The sequence below is a fragment of the Salmo trutta genome, chromosome 17 (genome assembly GCF_901001165.1).
Source record: "Salmo trutta chromosome 17, fSalTru1.1, whole genome shotgun sequence".
Lineage (NCBI taxonomy): Eukaryota > Metazoa > Chordata > Actinopteri > Salmoniformes > Salmonidae > Salmo > Salmo trutta.
This window is the reverse complement of record NC_042973.1, coordinates 1874238-1894412: the sequence shown is the minus strand read 5'-3', so window position 1 is coordinate 1894412 and position 20175 is coordinate 1874238. Positions and strand designations below refer to the sequence as shown.

Below are 20175 nucleotides of genomic sequence, written 5' to 3'. Positions count from 1 at the left end.
AAGTTATAGTAGAATAGTAGAATATAGGTTGAGTTATAGTAGAATAGTAGACTATAGGTTGAGTTATAGTAGAATAGTAGAATATAGGTTGAGTTATAGTAGAATAGTAGAGTATAGGTTGAGTTATAGTAGAATATAGTTTGAGTTATAGTAGAATAGTAGAATATAGGTTGAGTTATAGTAGAATAGTAGAGTATAGGTTGAGTTATAGTAGAGTATAGTTTGAGTTATAGTAGAGTATAGGTTGAGTTATAGTATAATATAGTTTGAGTTATAGTAGAGTATAGGTTGAGTTATAGTAGAATAGTAGAATATAGGTTGAGTTATAGTATAATAGTAGAATATAGGTTGAGTTATAGTAGAATATAGGTTGAGTTATAGTAGAATAGTAGAATATAGGTTGAGTTATAGTAGAATAGTAGAATATAGGTTGAGTTATAGTAGAACAGTAGAGTATAGGTTGAGTTATAGTAGAATATAGGTTGAGTTATAGTAGAATAGTAGAATATAGGTTGAGTTATAGTATAATATAGGTTGAGTTATAGTAGAATATAGGTTGAGTTATAGTAGAATAGTAGAATATAGGTTGAGTTATAGTAGAATAGTAGAATATAGATTGAGTTATAGTAGAATAGTAGAGTATAGGTTGAGTTATAGTAGAATAGTAGAATATAGGTTGAGTTATAGTAGAATAGTAGATTATAGATTGAGTTATAGTAGAATAGTAGAGTATAGGTTGAGTTATAGTAGAATATAGGTTGAGTTACAGTAGAATAGTAGAATATAGATTGAGTTATAGTAGAATAGTAGAGTATAGGTTGAGTTATAGTAGAATATAGGTTGAGCTTTAGTAGAATATAGGTTGAGTTATAGTAGAATAGTAGAATATAGGTTGAGTTATAGTAGAGTATAGGTTGAGTTATAGTAGAATATAGGTTGAGTTATAGTAGAATAGTAGAATATAGGTTGAGTTATAGTAGAATAGTAGAATATAGGTTGAGTTATAGTAGAATAGTAGAATATAGGTTGAGTTATAGTAGAATATAGGTTGAGTTATAGTAGAGTATAGGTTGAGTTATAGTATAATATAGGTTGAGTTATAGTATAATAGTAGAATATAGGTTAAGTTATAGTAGAGTATAGGTTGAGTTATAGTAGAACAGAAGAGTATAGGTTGAGTTATAGTAGAATAGTAGAGTATAGGTTCAGTTATAGTAGAGTATAGGTTGAGTTATAGTAGAGTATAGGTTGAGTTATAGTAGAATAGTAGAATATAGGTTGAGTTATAGTAGAATATAGGTTGAGTTATAGTAGAATATAGGTTGAGTTATAGTAGAATATAGGTTGAGTTATAGTAGAACAGTAGAGTATAGGTTGAGTTATAGTAGAACAGTAGAGTATAGGTTGAGTTATAGTAGAATAGTAGAATATAGGTTAAGTTATAGTAGAGTATAGGTTAAGTTATAGTAGAATAGTAGAATATAGGTTGAGTTATAGTAGAATAGTAGACTATAGGTTGAGTTATAGTAGAATAGTAGAATATAGGTTGAGTTATAGTAGAATAGTAGAGTATAGGTTGAGTTATAGTAGAATATAGTTTGAGTTATAGTAGAATAGTAGAATATAGGTTGAGTTATAGTAGAATAGTAGAGTATAGGTTGAGTTATAGTAGAGTATAGTTTGAGTTATAGTAGAGTATAGGTTGAGTTATAGTATAATATATTTTGAGTTATAGTAGAGTATAGGTTGAGTTATAGTAGAATAGTAGAATATAGGTTGAGTTATAGTATAATAGTAGAATATAGGTTGAGTTATAGTAGAATATAGGTTGAGTTATAGTAGAATAGTAGAATATAGGTTGAGTTATAGTAGAATAGTAGAATATAGGTTGAGTTATAGTAGAACAGTAGAGTATAGGTTGAGTTATAGTAGAATATAGGTTGAGTTATAGTAGAATAGTAGAATATAGGTTGAGTTATAGTATAATATAGGTTGAGTTATAGTAGAATATAGGTTGAGTTATAGTAGAATAGTAGAATATAGGTTGAGTTATAGTAGAATAGTAGAATATAGATTGAGTTATAGTAGAATAGTAGAGTATAGGTTGAGTTATAGTAGAATAGTAGAATATAGGTTGAGTTATAGTAGAATAGTAGATTATAGATTGAGTTATAGTAGAATAGTAGAGTATAGGTTGAGTTATAGTAGAATATAGGTTGAGTTACAGTAGAATAGTAGAATATAGATTGAGTTATAGTAGAATAGTAGAGTATAGGTTGAGTTATAGTAGAATATAGGTTGAGCTTTAGTAGAATATAGGTTGAGTTATAGTAGAATAGTAGAATATAGGTTGAGTTATAGTAGAGTATAGGTTGAGTTATAGTAGAATATAGGTTGAGTTATAGTAGAATAGTAGAATATAGGTTGAGTTATAGTAGAATAGTAGAATATAGGTTGAGTTATAGTAGAGTATAGGTTGAGTTATAGTAGAACAGTAGAGTATAGGTTGAGTTATAGTAGAATAGTAGAATATAGGTTGAGTTATAGTAGAATAGTAGAATATAGGTTGAGTTATAGTAGAATAGTAGAATATAGGTTGAGTTATAGTAGAATATAGGTTGAGTTATAGTAGAGTATAGGTTGAGTTATAGTAGAACAGTAGAGTATAGGTTGAGTTATAGTAGAACAGTAGACTATAGGTTGAGTTATAGTAGAACAGAAGAGTATAGGTTGAGTTATAGTAGAATAGTAGAGTATAGGTTCAGTTATAGTAGAACAGTAGACTATAGGTTGAGTTATAGTAGAATAGTAGAGTATAGGTTGAGTTATAGTAGAATAGTAGAGTATAGGTTCAGTTATAGTAGAACAGTAGAATATAGGTTGAGTTATAGTATAATAGTAGAATATAGGTTGAGTTATAGTATAATAGTAGAGTATAGGTTGAATTATAGTAGAACAGTAGAGTATAGGTTGAGTTATAGTAGAACAGTAGAATATAGGTTGAGTTATAGTAGAACAGTAGAGTATAGGTTGAGTTATAGTATAATATAGGTTGAGTTATAGTATAATAGTAGAATATAGGTTAAGTTATAGTAGAGTATAGGTTGAGTTATAGTAGAACAGAAGAGTATAGGTTGAGTTATAGTAGAATAGTAGAGTATAGGTTCAGTTATAGTAGAATATAGGTTGAGTTATAGTAGAGTATAGGTTGAGTTATAGTAGAATAGTAGAATATAGGTTGAGTTATAGTAGAATATAGGTTGAGTTATAGTAGAATATAGGTTGAGTTATAGTAGAATAGTAGAGTATAGGTTGAGTTATAGTAGAACAGTAGAGTATAGGTTGAGTTATAGTAGAACAGTAGAATATAGGTTGAGTTATAGTATAATATAGGTTGAGTTATAGTAGAATAGTAGAATATAGGTTGAGTTATAGTAGAGTATAGGTTGAGTTATAGTAGAGTATAGGTTGAGTTATAGTAGAATAGTAGAATATAGGTTGAGTTATAGTAGAATATAGGTTGAGTTATAGTAGAGTATAGGTTGAGTTATAGTAGAGTATAGGTTGAGTTATAGTAGAATAGTAGAATATAGGTTGAGTTATAGTAGAATAGTAGAATATAGGTTGAGTTATAGTAGAACAGTAGAGTATAGGTTGAGATATAGTAGAATAGTAGAATATAGGTTGAGTTATAGTAGAATAGTAGAATATAGGTTGAGTTATAGTAGAACAGTAGAATATAGGTTGAGTTATAGTAGAATAGTAGAGTATAGGTTGAGTTATAGTAGAATATAGGTTGAGTTATAGTAGAATATAGGTTGAGTTATAGTAGAATATAGGTTGAGTTATAGTAGAATAGTAGAATATAGGTTAAGTTATAGTAGACTAGTAGAGTATAGGTTGAGTTATAGTAGAGTATAGGTTGAGTTATAGTAGAATAGTAGAATATAGGTTGAGTTATAGTAGAATAGTAGAATATAGGTTGAGTTATAGTAGAGTATAGGTTGAGTTATAGTAGAATATAGGTTGAGTTATAGTAGAATATAGGTTGAGTTATAGTAGAATAGTAGAGTATAGGTTGAGTTATAGTAGAGTATAGGTTGAGTTATAGTAGAATAGTAGAGTATAGGTTGAGTTATAGTAGAATAGTAGAGTATAGGTTGAGTTATAGTAGAGTATAGGTTGAGTTATAGTAGAATAGTAGAATATAGGTTGAGTTATAGTAGAATATAGGTTGAGTTATAGTAGAATATAGGTTGAGTTATAGTAGAATAGTAGAGTATAGGTTGAGTTATAGTAGAATAGTAGAATATAGGTTGAGTTATAGTAGAACAGTAGAGTATAGGTTGAGTTATAGTAGAATAGTAGAATATAGGTTGAGTTATAGTAGAGTATAGGTTGAGTTATAGTAGAATATAGGTTGAGTTATAGTAGAATAGTAGAGTATAGGTTGAGTTATAGTAGAATATAGGTTGAGTTATAGTAGAATATAGGTTGAGTTATAGTAGAATAGTAGAATATAGGTTAAGTTATAGTAGAATATAGGTTGAGTTATAGTAGAATATAGGTTGAGTTATAGTAGAATAGTAGAATATAGGTTAAGTTATAGTAGACTAGTAGAGTATAGGTTGAGTTATAGTAGAGTATAGGTTGAGTTATAGTAGAATAGTAGAATATAGGTTGAGTTATAGTAGAATAGTAGAATATAGGTTGAGTTATAATAGAATATAGGTTGAGTTACAGTAGAATATAGGTTGAGTTATAGTAGAATAGTAGAGTATAGGTTGAGTTATAGTAGAATAGTAGAATATAGGTTGAGTTATAGTAGAATAGTAGAGTATAGGTTGAGTTATAGTAGAATATAGGTTGAGTTACAGTAGAATATAGGTTGAGTTATAGTAGAATAGTAGAGTATAGGTTGAGTTATAGTAGAATAGTAGAGTATAGGTTGAGTTATAGTAGAATAGTAGAATATAGGTTGAGTTATAGTAGAATAGTAGAGTATAGGTTGAGTTATAGTAGAATAGTAGAATATAGGTTGAGTTATAGTAGAATAGTAGAGTATAGGTTAAGTTATAGTAGAATAGTAGAGTATAGGTTGAGTTATAGTAGAATAGTAGAATATAGGTTGAGTTATAGTAGAATAGTAGAGTATAGGTTGAGTTATAGTAGAATAGTAGAGTATAGGTTGAGTTATAGTAGAATATAGGTTGAGTTATAGTAGAATAGTAGAATATAGGTTGAGTTGTAGTAAAATAGTAGAATATAGGTTGAGTTATAGTAGAATAGTAGAATATAGGTTAAGGTATAGTAGAATAGTAGACTATAGGTTAAGTTATAGTAGACTAGTAGAATATAGGTTGAGTTATAGTAGAATATAGGTTGAGTTATAGTAGAATAGTAGAATATAGGTTGAGTTATAGTAGAACAGTAGAGTATAGGTTGAGTTATAGTAGAACAGTAGAATATAGGTTGAGTTATAGTAGAATAGTAGAATATAGGTTGAGTTATAGTAGAATAGTAGAATATAGGTTGAGTTATAGTAGAATATAGGTTAAGTTATAGTAGAATAGTAGAATATAGGTTGAGTTATAGTAGAATAGTAGAGTATAGGTTAAGTTATAGTAGAGTATAGGTTGAGTTATAGTAGAATAGTAGAATATAGGTTGAGTTATAGTAGAATAGTAGAATATAGGTTAAGTTATAGTAGAATAGTAGAATATAGGTTGAGTTATAGTAGAATAGTAGAATATAGGTTAAGTTATAGTAGAATAGTAGAGTATAGGTTGAGTTATAGTAGAATAGTAGACTATAGGTTGAGTTATAGTAGAATAGTAGAGTATAGGTTAAGTTATAGTAGAATATAGGTTGAGTTATAGTAGAATATAGGTTAAGTTATAGTAGAATATAGGTTGAGTTATAGTAGAATAGTAGAGTATAGGTTGAGTTATAGTAGAGTATAGGTTGAGTTATAGTAGAGTATAGGTTGAGTTATAGTAGAATAGTAGAATATAGGTTGAGTTATAGTAGAATAGTAGTAGTTTCAGTATTAAAGGTTTGATCAGGCAACTTTGATCGAGACAAACTGTAACAAACTGAGACAGACAGAGACATTCAGAGACAGACAGACAGACAGACAGACAGACAGACAGACAGACAGACAGACAGACAGACAGACAGACAGACAGACAGAGACATTCAGAGACAGACTGTGACAGACAGAGACAGACAGAGACAGACAGACTGAGACAGACAGAGACAGACAGACTATGACAGACAGAGACATTCAGAGACAGACTGTGACAGACAGAGATATTCAGAGACATTCAGAGACAGACAGAGACATTCAGAGACAGACTGAGACATTCAGAGACAGACTGAGACATTCAGAGACATTCAGAGACAGACAGAGACATTCAGAGACAGACAGAGACAGACAGAGACAGACAGACAGAGACATTCAGAGACAGACAGAGACATTCAGAGACAGACTGAGACATTCAGAGACAGACAGAGACATTCAGAGACAGACAGAGACAGACAGACAGAGACATTCAGAGACATTCAGAGACAGACAGAGACATTCAGAGACAGACAGAGACAGACTATGACAGACAGAGACATTCAGAGACAGACTGTCAGGCCACCAGCTTGACTAGACCAGTGGTCACCAACCTTTTGAGTCACAATGTAAACAGAGATGTAATACTGAAAATTATTATTTTTAAACATGACTTAAAAACTTAAGCCTATGCAACATGAACCTATTAAAAACAGTACTGTAGCAATGAGGTTTGTAGTAGGCTATATGTCCAATACACTGTGCCCTGCAATCACACCTGCAACCCTGTACATGAGACTATAAAACACTCAATCTCTGAATGCTTGAATTGCCCTGTCAATGTTGTTTTTCTCAGACCATTTTTAAATTATATTGACAAATTGTACGTATGATCACACCGGTAACAGATCATTTGTTGTATTACTTGAGGCACAGCTGAGTGAGCAGAATAATTTGCTTTATTTTTTTATTTTACTGCATTTACATTTACATTTGTCATTTAGCAGACGCTCTTATCCAGAGCGACTTACAGTAGTGAATGCATACATTTCATTTTCAGTTCATGCATTTTTTTTTTGTACTGGCACCTTGTGGGAATCGAACCCACAACCCTGGCGTTGCACACACCATGCTCTACCAACTGAGCTACAGGGAAGACGTAGACAGACTGATGGCCTGCATCTGATGATCAGTCAGTCTGACGCGAGGAGGAGGGGTGAGGCTGCCTCTCACCTGTCTGAGGGGAGGAGGGGTGAGACTGCCTCTCACCTGTCTGAGGGGAGGAGGGGTGAGACTGCCTCTCACCTGTCAGAGGGGAGGAGGGGTGAGACTGCCTCTCACCTGTCTGAGGGGAGGAGGGGTGAGGCTGCCTCTCACCTGTCTGAGGGGAGGAGGGGTGAGGCTGCCTCTCACCTGTCTGAGGGGAGGAGGGGTGAGGCTGCCTCTCACCTGTCTGAGGGGAGGAGGGGTGAGGCTGCCTCTCACCTGTCAGAGGGGAGGAGGGGTGAGGCTGCCTCTCACCTGTCAGAGGGGAGGAGGGGTGAGGCTGCCTCTCACCTGTCTGAGGGGAGGAGGGGTGAGACTGCCTCTCACCTGTCTGAGGGGAGGAGGGGTGAGGCTGCCTCTCACCTGTCAGAGGGGAGGAGGGGTGAGGCTGCCTCTCACCTGTCTGAGGGGAGGAGGGGTGAGGCTGCCTCTCACCTGTCTGAGGGGAGGAGGGGTGAGGCTGCCTCTCACCTGTCTGAGGGGAGGAGGGGTGAGGCTGCCTCTCACCTGTCTGAGGGGAGGAGGGGTGAGGCTGCCTCTCACCTGTCTGAGGGGAGGAGGGGTGAGACTGCCTCTCACCTGTCTGAGGGGAGGAGGGGTGAGGTTGCCTCTCTCCCGGCTGAGGGGAGGAGGGGTGAGGCTGCCTCTCACCTGTCTGAGGGGAGGAGGGGTGAGGCTGCCTCTCACCTGTCTGAGGGGAGGAGGGGTGAGGCTGCCTCTCACCTGTCTGAGGGGAGCAGCGGTGAGGCTGCCGCTCTCCCTCCCTCCGCTGAGAAAAGGTGACACGGTCTTCCAGGTGATGGAGAAACAAGTCACACTGCATTACCGTAATTTCCGGACTATTAAGCGCACCTGAATACAAGAATTAAATGTTTTATTTTTTTTTAATTGTACGTAAATAAGCCGCACATGTCTATAAGCCGCAGGTGCCTACCGGTACATTGAAACAAATGAACTTTACACAGGCTTTAACGAAACACGGCTTGTAACAAAAATAAATAGGCTTTAACGAAACACGGCTTGTAACAAAAATAAATAGGCTTTAACGAAACACGGCTTGTAACAAAAAATAAAAGTTGTCTTTTTGCACTGAGTCAATTCCTCATGCTGCTGTTTCCAACGTCTTATCATCGACTCATTAAGACCAAGCTCCTGTGCAGCAGCTCTATTTCCTTTTCCAACAGCCAGATCAATCGCCTTCAACTTGAAAGCTGCATCATATGCATTTCTCCGTGTCTTTGCCATGATGAGGGTGACAAAATGACTACCGTAATCAGAATGATGGGAAGTTTGAGAGCGCTCGATTTAATCTAAACAGTAAACAAAAAAGTTGTTTGACCTTAACCCGTTCGGCAATTTCATTGGTCTAATGAAAGCTTCATGCCGCCAAAAAACTGAGCACGTCACAGAATGTGTTTTTGGAGAAAAAAAAATTGAAAGCGGGAAAAATCCATATATTAGCCGCGTCATTGTTTAAGCCGCGAGGTTCAAAGCGACAAGCCATTATACACACAACACGCAAAGCTTATGGAAACACTTTGTTATAGTCATTCATTTGGAGCTGCAGTGCTGGTTGTAGCGTGTGTGGAAGTAGGGAGAACGTGCATTTTATGGCTTATGAAAGTGTTGAAAACAACGTGTTGACAGTGCCGAGTAACAACTCAAACACGAACTTACTCATTCAAACAGCAGCACTTCGCTGTATTAGTTGAGTCTCTCTCTAGACATGGTTTTAAAAGTTGTGAAATCTCACAGTAATGATGTTGCTGTGAGCTCAAGGTTTTTATTTTTTACAGTCTATGGCTCAAGGAAACTGCAGACACGGTGTGATCTGAGCTATCTGATTGGCCAGCTGATGGCCTATAGGTGCACTTTACTTGCTCTCTGGGCCTGCTGGGTAGGCAGAGTTCTACCTTCAGATACCTGAAATGAGGGCTGGGCGATATGGCCAAAATATATCATGGTATTTGATGTTTAGCAGTCTGTATAGCAGTCCTGTCTAACATGCATTACCTCAGGGTGGCCACACATATATTATAAATGATTTCAATGTGTCTTTCTCCAATTCAGATTGTTTTCTACTGTTCAATTCTACTTCAATCTAAAATTATTTCCTGCATTTCCATCAATTTCTGCATTTCCTGCACTCATTTGAGATCATTTCCACACTGCCACGATATGGGCAAAAATACTAGGCTGTATTTTTAACCAAATGTTGCAATTGCGATTTTGATCAAAAAATACTTGGGTGAAATTTTGGAATCATGGAAATATTATGTTTATTATAATTCTATAGTTAGAATATAAATTACAGTGGGCACTTTGAATACAGTGTTGTTTGACATGACAACGAATGAAAACGCCATGGATGAGTTATTTTAACAAAGTGATGTTCAGTGTTTCCTAGGGGACCCTATAATCTTTGGCTACATTAAATCTTTATTCATATAGCCAACATATTCATGCTTCGCCTATTCCTCTTTGATTCAGAAGATACTGTTGTACAAACAACATGCTGATTTAATACAGCCTGATACCAGTGCTGGTGGAGGCTTAAATACAGGCTGTGTAGCAGTATGTTAGACAGGACTATTTATTTAACCTTTATTGAACTTGGCAAGTCAGTTAAGAACAAATTCTTATTTTACAATGACGGCCTACCAAGGAACAGTGGGTTAACTACCTTGTTCAGGGGCAGAACGACAGATTTCTACCTTGTCAGCTCAGGGGATTCGAACTTGCAACCTTTCAGTTACTAGTCCAACGCTCTAACCACTAGACTACCCTGCCGACTACAGCAGTATGTTAGACAGGACTACAGCAGTATGTTAGACAGGACTACAGCAGTATGTGACTGTTTCCAGTCCAGTGTAGTGGTCTGCTCCGTTCTGGGCCCTGGAATGTGTTAGGCAGCTCAGCCAGTCACCAGGCTAATGATTAACAAGGAGCCATTTGTCCCTAGCCAGGCTACACTGCTCAACATATCAGGAGCTCTCGCTCTCTCGCTCTCTCTCTCTCTCTCTCTCTCTCTCTCTCTCTCTCTCTCTCTCTCTCTCTCTCTCTCTCTCTCTCTCTCTCTCTCTCTCTCTCTCTCTCTCTCTCTCTCTCTCTCTCTCTCTCTCTCTCTCTCTCTCTCTCTCTCTCTCTCTCTCTCTCTCTCTCCTCTCTCTCTCTCTCTCTCTCTCTCTCTCTCTCTCTCTCTCTCTCTCTCTCTCTCTCTCTCTCTCTCTCTCTCTCTCTCTCTCTCTCTCTCTCTCTCTCTCTCTCTCTCTCTCTCTCTCTCTCTCTCTCTCTCTCTCTCTCTCTCTCTCTCTCTCTCTCTCTCTCTCTCTCTCTCTCTCTCTCTCTCTCTCTCTCTCTCTCTCTCTCTCTCTCTCTCTCTCTCTCTCCTCTCCCCTCCCCTCCCCTCCCCTCCCCTCCCCTCCCCCTCCCCTCCCTCCCTCCCTCCCTCACAATGACGTCCAACAGGTCAGACCCCCTCCCCTCCCTGCCCTACTAAACAATACGTTTGTTTCTAAATGGCCAGCTATTCTTTCCCAGTGGGATCAGTAGCGGCTCGGCCCACAGACTGAAGTCATGAGACTGTCCCCGCTGTTGCTGCTTCAGGATGTATCCCAAAAATGGCACCCTATTCCGTATATAGTGCACTACGTTTAAACCACGGCCTATTAGGCCCATAGTGCACTATGTAGGGAATAGGGTGCCAATTTGGGACCTAGGTCCATTCTGTTCCTGGTCTGGTCACTGAGATACAAACCAGCAGTCTGAATGGCTACTCCTCTTCGTATGAGCTTCGGTGCCAAACAGATGAATGATTGTGGGTTTAAGAGCTACTCTGAAATACTAAATGTGTGGATGAATGAGGCGCCAGTATGTATCTACCTCCAGTACTCCGTCCTCGGGAAGGTCAGTGCAGTGCACAGCATTCTGCACTTTGGTTTTACCATACAGAGCTCTTAACGAGGAGGGACGAAGATGACGAGCAATCTCCTGGGAAAGAGAAAAAATACATTTGTTAGCATTAACAAGGAACAAACAGAATGGTCCCATAAACATGGAGGGTGTTCATTCTACAGCCCTATATGTCTCAGAGACTAAGTGACTGTGCTCTGGCCCTGTATGTCTCAGAGACTAAGTGACTGTGCTCTGGCCCTGTATGACTCAGAGACTAAGTGACTGTGCTCTGGTACCAAATGTAAAAGAGAATCTATGTACCTAACTTCTCACTAGTGGAAAGATTCAAATGAAGCATTGAAAGCATCAAGCCTTGACAATCAGGAGGATCAACGATTGATCACATTTTGAGGAACATCACGGCCATCCCACTGGGTACAGATGGCAATTCAAAGTCTATTGCACGTAGGTTCAATGTCATTTCATTGAATTTACGTGGAAACAACGTTGATTCAACCAGTGTGTATTCAGTGGGATGGTTGTGTTATATCAACTCTGCCCTGTCAGACTGGCCCTCTCCCCTCTCCCCTGTCAGACTGGCCCTCTCCCCTGTCAGACTGGCCCTCTGCCCTGTCAGACTGGCCCTCTGCCCTGTCAGACTGGCCCTCTGCCCTGTCAGACTGGCCCTCTGCCCTGTCAGACTGGCCCTCTCCCCTGTCAGACTGGCCCTCTCCCCTGTTAGACTGGCCCTCTGCCCTGTCAGGCTGGCCCTCTCCCCTGTCAGGCTGGCTCTCTCCCCTGTCAGACTGGCTCTCTCCCCTGTCAGACTGGCCCTCTCCCCCGTCAGACTGGCCCTCTCCCCCGTCAGACTGGCCCTCTCCCCTGTCAGACTGGCTCTCTCCCCTGTCAGACTGGCCCTCTCCCCTCTCCCCTGTCAGACTGGCCCTCTCCCCCGTCAGACTGGCCCTCTCCCCCGTCAGACTGGCCCTCTCCCCCGTCAGACTGGCCCTCTCCCCCGTCAGACTGGCCCTCTCCCCCGTCAGACTGGCCCTCTCCCCCGTCAGACTGGCCCTCTCCCCTGTCAGACCGGCCCTCTCCCCTGTCAGACCTCCCCTCTCCCCTGTCAGACTGATCCTCTCCCCTGTCAGACTGGCCCTCTCCCCTGTCAGACTGGCCCTTTCCCCTGTCAGACTGGCCCTCTCCCCTGTCAGACTGGCCCTCTCCCCTGTCAGACTGGCCCTCTCCCCTGTCAGACTGGCCCTCTCCCCTGTCAGACTGGCCCTCTCCCCTGTCAGACCGGCCCTCTCCCCTGTCAGACCTCCCCTCTCCCCTGTCAGACTGGCCCTCTCCCCCATCAGACTGGCCCTCTCCCCGTCAGACTGGCCCTCTCCCCTGTCAGACTGGCCCTCTCCCCCGTCAGACTGGCCCTCTCCCCTGTCAGACTGGCCCTTTCCCCTGTCAGACTGGCCCTCTCCCCTGTCAGACTGGCCCTCTCCCCTGTCAGACTGGCCCTCTCCCCTGTCAGACTGGCCTTCTCCCCTGTCAGACTGGCCCTCTCCCCTGTCAGACTGGCCCTCTCCCCTGTCAGACTGGCCCTCTGCCCTGTCAGACTGGCCCTCTCCCCTGTTAGACTGGGCCTCTCCCCTGTCAGACTGGCCCTCTCCCCTGTCAGACTGGCCCTCTCCCCTGTCAGACCTCCCCTCTCCCCTTTCAGACTGGCCCTCTCCCCTGTCAGACTGGCCCTCTGCCCCGTCAGACTGGCCCTCTCCCCTCTCCCCCCAGACTGGCACTCTGCCCTGTCAGACTGGCCCTCTCCCCTGTCAGACTGGCCCTCTCCCCTGTCAGACCTCCCCTCTCCCCTTTCAGACTGGCCCTCTCCCCTGTCAGACTGGCCCTCTGCCCCGTCAGACTGGCCCTCTCCCCTCTCCCCCCAGACTGGCCCTCTGCCCCGTCAGACTGGCCCTCTCCCCTCTCCCCCCAGACTGGCCCTCTGCCCTGTCAGACTGGCCCTCTCCCCTGTCAGACTAGCCCTCTCCCCTGTCAGACTGGCCCTCTCCCCTGTCAGACTGGCCCTCTGCCCTGTCAGACTGGCCTTCTGCCCTGTCAGACTGGCCCTCTCCCCTCTCCCCTGTCAGACTGGCCCTCTCCCCTGTTAGACTGGCCCTCTCCCCTCTCCCCTGTCAGACTGGCCCTCTGCCCCTCTGAATCACCGTAAAGTCATCATGTTCTACTGAACCTCTGTATCACTCAGTGGAGGCTGATCATCTCCTAGATTCACCGTAGGACGGTAGACCACACAGATAGGGCTCTGAGACTGTAGACCACACAGATAGGGCTCTGAGACTGTAGACCACACAGATAGGGCTCTGAGACTGTAGACCACACAGATAGGGCTCTGAGACTGTAGACCACACAGATAGGGCTCTGAGACTGTAGACCACACACAGATAGGGCTCTGAGACTGTAGACCACACACAGATAGGGCTCTGAGACTGTAGACCACACAGATAGGGCTCTGGGACTGCAGACCACACAGATAGGGCTCTGAGACTGCAGACCACACACAGATAGGGCTCTGAGACTGTAGACCACACAGATAGGGCTCTGAGACTGTAGACCACACAGATAGGGCTCTGAGACTGTAGACCACACAGATAGGGCTCTGAGACTGTAGACCACACAGATAGGGCTCTGAGACCGTAGACCACACAGATAGGGCTCTGAGACCGTAAACCACACAGATAGGGCTCTGAGACCGTAGACCACACAGATAGGGCTCTGAGACTGTAAACCACACAGATAGGGCTCTGAGACTGTAGACCACACAGATAGGGCTCTGAGACTGTAGACCACACAGATAGGGCTCTGAGACTGTAAACCACACAGATAGGGCTCTGAGACTGTAGACCACACAGATAGGGCTCTGAGACTGTAGACCACACAGATAGGGCTCTGAGACTGTAGACCACACACAGATAGGGCTCTGAGACTGTAGACCACACAGAAAGGGCTCTGAGACTGTAGACCACACACAGATAGGGCTCTGAGACTGTAGACCACACAGATAGGGCTCTGAGACTGTAGACCACACAGATAGGGCTCTGAGACTGTAGACCACACAGATAGGGCTCTGAGACTGTAGACCACACAGATAGGGCTCTGAGACTGTAGACCACACAGATAGGGCTCTGAGACTGTAGACCACACACAGATAGGGCTCTGAGACTGTAGACCACACAGAAAGGGCTCTGAGACTGTAGACCACACACAGATAGGGCTCTGAGACTGTAGACCACACAGATAGGGCTCTGAGGACTGTAGACCACACAGATAGGGCTCTGAGACTGTAGACCACACAGATAGGGCTCTGAGACTGTAGACCACACAGATAGGGCTCTGAGACTGTAGACCACACAGATAGGGCTCTGAGACTGTAGACCACACACAGATAGGGCTCTGAGACCGTAGACCACACACAGATAGGGCTCCGAGACTGTAGACCACACAGATAGGGCTCTGAGACCGTAGACCACACACAGATAGGGCTCTGAGACTGTAGACCACACAGATAGGGCCCTGAGACTGTAGACCACACACAGATAGGGCTCTGAGACCGTAGACCACACACAGATAGGGCTCTGAGACTGTAGACCACACACAGATAGGGCTCTGAGACTGTAGACCACACAGATAGGGCTCTGAGACCGTAGACCACACACAGATAGGGCTCTGAGACTGTAGACCACACAGATAGGGCTCTGAGACCGTAGACCACACACAGATAGGGCTCTGAGACTGTAGACCACACAGATAGGGCTCTGAGACTGTAGACCACACACAGATAGGGCTCTGAGACTGTAGACCACACAGATAGGGCTCTGAGACTGTAAACCACACAGATAGGGCTCTGAGACTGTAGACCACACAGATAGGGCTCTGAGACTGTAGACCACACAGATAGGGCTCTGAGACTGTAGACCACACACAGATAGGGCTCTGAGACTGTAGACCACACAGATAGGGCTCTGGGACTGCAGACCACACAGATAGGGCTCTGAGACTGCAGACCACACACAGATAGGGCTCTGAGACTGTAGACCACACAGATAGGGCTCTGAGACTGTAGACCACACAGATAGGGCTCTGAGACTGTAGACCACACAGATAGGGCTCTGAGACTGTAGACCACACAGATAGGGCTCTGAGACTGTAGACCACACAGATAGGGCTCTGAGACTGTAGACCACACAGATAGGGCTCTGAGACTGTAGACCACACAGATAGGGCTCTGAGACTGTAAACCACACAGATAGGGCTCTGAGACTGTAGACCACACAGATAGGGCTCTGAGACTGTAGACCACACAGATAGGGCTCTGAGACTGTAGACCACACACAGATAGGGCTCTGAGACTGTAGACCACACAGAAAGGGCTCTGAGACTGTAGACCACACACAGATAGGGCTCTGAGACTGTAGACCACACAGATAGGGCTCTGAGACTGTAGACCACACAGATAGGGCTCTGAGACTGTAGACCACACAGATAGGGCTCTGAGACTGTAGACCACACAGATAGGGCTCTGAGACTGTAGACCACACAGATAGGGCTCTGAGACTGTAGACCACACACAGATAGGGCTCTGAGACCGTAGACCACACACAGATAGGGCTCCGAGACTGTAGACCACACAGATAGGGCTCTGAGACCGTAGACCACACACAGATAGGGCTCTGAGACTGTAGACCACACAGATAGGGCCCTGAGACTGTAGACCACACACAGATAGGGCTCTGAGACCGTAGACCACACACAGATAGGGCTCTGAGACTGTAGACCACACACAGATAGGGCTCTGAGACTGTAGACCACACAGATAGGGCTCTGAGACCGTAGACCACACACAGATAGGGCTCTGAGACTGTAGACCACACAGATAGGGCTCTGAGACCGTAGACCACACACAGATAGGGCTCTGAGACTGTAGACCACACAGATAGGGCTCTGAGACTGTAGACCACACACAGATAGGGCTCTGAGACTGTAGACCACACACAGATAGGGCTCTGAGACCGTAGACCACACACAGATAGGGCTCTGAGACTGTAGACCACATAGATAGGGCTCTGAGACTGTAGACCACACACAGATAGGGCTCTGAGACTGTAGACCACACAGATAGGGCTCTGAGACTGTAGACCACACACAGATAGGGCTCTGGGACTGTAGACCACACAGATAGGGCTCTGAGACTGTAGACCACACAGATATGGCTCTGAGGCTGTAGACCACACACAGATAGGGCTCTGAGATGGTAGACCACACACCGATAGGGCTCTGAGACGGTAGACCACACAGATAGGGCTCTGAGACTGTAGACCACACAGATAGGGCTCTGAGACCGCAGACCACACAGATAGGGCTCTGAGACTGTAGACCACACAGATTGGGCTCTGAGACTGTAGACCACACAGGTAGGGCTCTGAGACTGTAGACCACACACAGATAGGGCTCTGAGACTGTAGACCACACAGATAGGGCTCTGAGACTGTAGACCACACAGATAGGGCTCTGAGACTGTAGACCACACACAGATAGGGCTCTGGGACTGTAGACCACACAGATAGGGCTCTGAGACTGTAGACTACACAGATATGGCTCTGAGACTGTAGACCACACAGATAGGGCTCTGGGACTGTAGACCACACAGATTGGGCTCTGAGACTGTAGACCACACACAGATAGGGCTCTGAGACTGTAGACCACACAGATAGGGCTCTGAGACTATAGACCACACAGATCGGGCTCTGAGACTATAGACCACACAGATAGGGCTCTGAGACTGTAGACCACACAGATAGGGCTCTGAGACTGTAGACCACACAGATAGGGCTCTGAGACTGTAGACCACACAGATAGGGCTCTGAGACTGTAGACCACACAGATAGGGCTCTGAGACTGTAGACCACACAGATAGGGTTCTGAGACTGTACGAAGGGGCGTAGACTTCAGCGCCTACTGTTGACCAATCACCGACGAAGGGGCGTAGACTTCAGCGCCTACTGTTGACCAATCACCGACGAAGGGGCGTAGACTTCAGCGCCTACTGTTGACCAATCACTGACGAAGGGGCGTAGACTTCAGCACCTACTGTTGACCAATCACCGACGAAGGGGCGTAGACTTCAGCGCCTACTGTTGACCAATCACCCTCCATGGGTTTATAGTGTGAGGGAGATGAACCCTCCATGGGTTTATAGTGTGAGGGAGATGAACCCTCCGTGGGTTTATAGTGTGAGGGAGATGAACCCTCCGTGGGTTTATAGTGTGAGGGAGATGAACCCTCCGTGGGTTTATAGTGTGAGGGAGATGAACCCTCCGTGGGTTTATAGTGTGAGGGAGATGAACCCTCCGTGGGTTTATAGTGTGAGGGAGATGAACCCTCCGTGGGTTTATAGTGTGAGGGAGATGAACCCTCCGTGGGTTTATGGTGTGAGGGAGATGAACCCTCCATGGGTTTATAGTGTGAGGGAGCTGAACCCTCCGTGGGTTTATAGTGTGAGGGAGATGAACCCTCCGTGGGTTTACAGTGTGAGGGAGGTGAACCCTCCATGGGTAACGACAGGCTAGTGAGTAATGTAATAGTGACCTTGCCTAGCCTACTGGATGCTGGAGCCTGCCTAGCCTACTGGATGCTGGAGCCTGCCTAGCCTGCTGTTTACCAACTCCCTTCCATATTGGCTGCATGGAGCTCGAGCTCAGGAGAGAGAGCGAGAGAGCGAGAGAGCGAGAGAGAGAAATTAGGGGGGAGATTTTCTCAGCGCTGAAATAATTCCTGCCGAAAGTGGGCTCTCTGTAATTGCATTAGTTACCCACAAGTGACCTGGCAGTGGGAGAGCTTAATTTAATTTTAATGAGCCCTACGGAGCGCTAAAACCCTTGTTCTCACAACCATTAGCTTTGGTTGAGAATAATCAGCCGGGACAGAGAGACAGTTGCTTCAGAGCTAGCTAGGCTATCTCATAATACTGCAAGGTCCTATGGAGTTCATACCAGACACGGTTGGATCCTATTTGGAAAAACAACCTTTAGATATGAGGCTTGATCTTTGTTTTGGACAGATTCTGACTGTGCTTCTCTGTCTGTTTACTGACAGTCTGACATCACTTTAACCCTCTTAATCCCTGCCCCCTATAAATAACTGTAACCTTGCCCGGCACCATTCAAAATAATGGCTCACAAAACATCAATACAGATGGACGCTGTCAATAACGTCACCTAGCCGACATGCACGGAGGGACAGGGACAAATCCTACTTCCTCCCTTTCTTCCTGCTCTGTCTCTGTATGTGTTTGTTGACACCATGAGGCTTGTTGTACCCGTGCCAGGTGACCAATAGACAGCTGGTCTTACCTATCTGCTAGAAGAAACGCTTCAAATACAACAAAACCGTCTGTCTCTCTGCTCTAATCGTGTAAAACGTACTAAACCAATCCTACTTTTGTTTCCATATTCAACCATGAATGATGCTGTAAAACGGTGCTTCCCTTCAGAACCCAGGGACTTCCTGCCTCTGTTTAACGGGCCTACGAACTGATTTCTGGATTCAGTCCACCTTTACAATTTAAACAGAACATCATTTTTGGTGAAAGTGAGATTGTTAAAGTTTCTCTTTAGGAGATGTTTTGTTGTACAGTACTAACATGCATTGGCCCATGAAATGACGACTCAAAAAAAACAAAAATCTCCTAAACATGCCAACTTTGTAACAGCAGACAGAAGCAGCTGTGTCTCCTCCCGTCCCTGCCAGGGTCCTGTTCTCATGGACTGCGTCCCAAATGGCACCCTATTCCCTATATAGTGCACTACTTTGGGCAAGCAGCCATGGATGTTCTAATGATGTAAGAGCCATCTAATTAAAGAACGATTAAAGCCTGAGGGCATGATGGGAATCACCCCAGAGCTCACTGCCATGGTTACCACCACCTCTAGTGTCTGTCTGTCTGTCTGTCTGTCTGTCTGTCTGTCTGTCTGTCTCTCGTCTCCATCTGTCTCTCAATTCAATTCAATTCATGGTGCTTTATTGGCATGGGGGAAACATATGTTAACATCGCCAAAGCACGTGAAGTAGATAATAAACAAAAGTGAAATAAACAATAAAAATGAACAGTAAACATTACACTCACAGTTCCAAAAGAATAAAGACATTACAAATGTCATATTATGTACAGTGGGGGAAAAAGTATTTGATCCCTTGCTGATTTTGTACGTTTGCCCACTAACAAAGAAAGGATCAGTCTATAATTTTAATGGTAGGTTTATTTGAACAGTGAGAGACAGAATAACAACAAAAAAATCCAGAAAAACGCATGTCAAAAATGTTATAAATTGATTTGCATTTTAATGAGGGAAATAAGTATTTGACCCCCTCTCAATCAGAAAGATTTCTGGCTCCCAGGTGTCTTTTATACAGGTAACGAGCTGAGATTAGGAGCACACTCTTAAAGGGAGTGCTCCTAATCTCAGTTTGTTACCTGTATAAAAGACACCTGTCCACAGAAGCAATCAATCAATCAGATTCCAAACTCTCCACCATGGCCAAGACCAAAGAGCTCTCCAAGGATGTCAGGGACAAGATTGTAGACCTACACAAGGCTGGAATGGGCTACAAGACCATCGCCAAGCAGCTTGGTGAGAAGGTGACAACATTTGGTGCGATTATTCGCAAATGGAAGAAACACAAAAGAACTGTCAATCTCCCTCGGCCTGGGGCTCCATGCAAGATCTCACCTCGTGGAGTTGCAATGATCATGAGAACGGTGAGGAATCAGCCCAGAACTACACGAGAGGATCTTGTCAATGATCTCAAGGCAGCTGGGACCATAGTCACCAAGAAAACAATTGGTAACACACTACGCCGTGAAGGACTGAAATTCTGCAGCGCCCGCAAGGTCC

General features: G+C 43.6%; 1 protein-coding gene across 1 annotated transcript in view; it reads right to left on the bottom strand.

Moving 5' to 3' along the window:
- The window catches only part of nme7 (NME/NM23 family member 7), a gene marked incomplete in the record, with an annotated part of 93265 nt that overhangs the window by 6441 nt on the left and 66649 nt on the right, over nucleotides 1–20175 (bottom strand). The window contains 1 exon segment of the mRNA XM_029695372.1: nucleotides 11210–11317. Within this exon segment, the coding sequence (XP_029551232.1) occupies nucleotides 11210–11317 (108 nt within the window).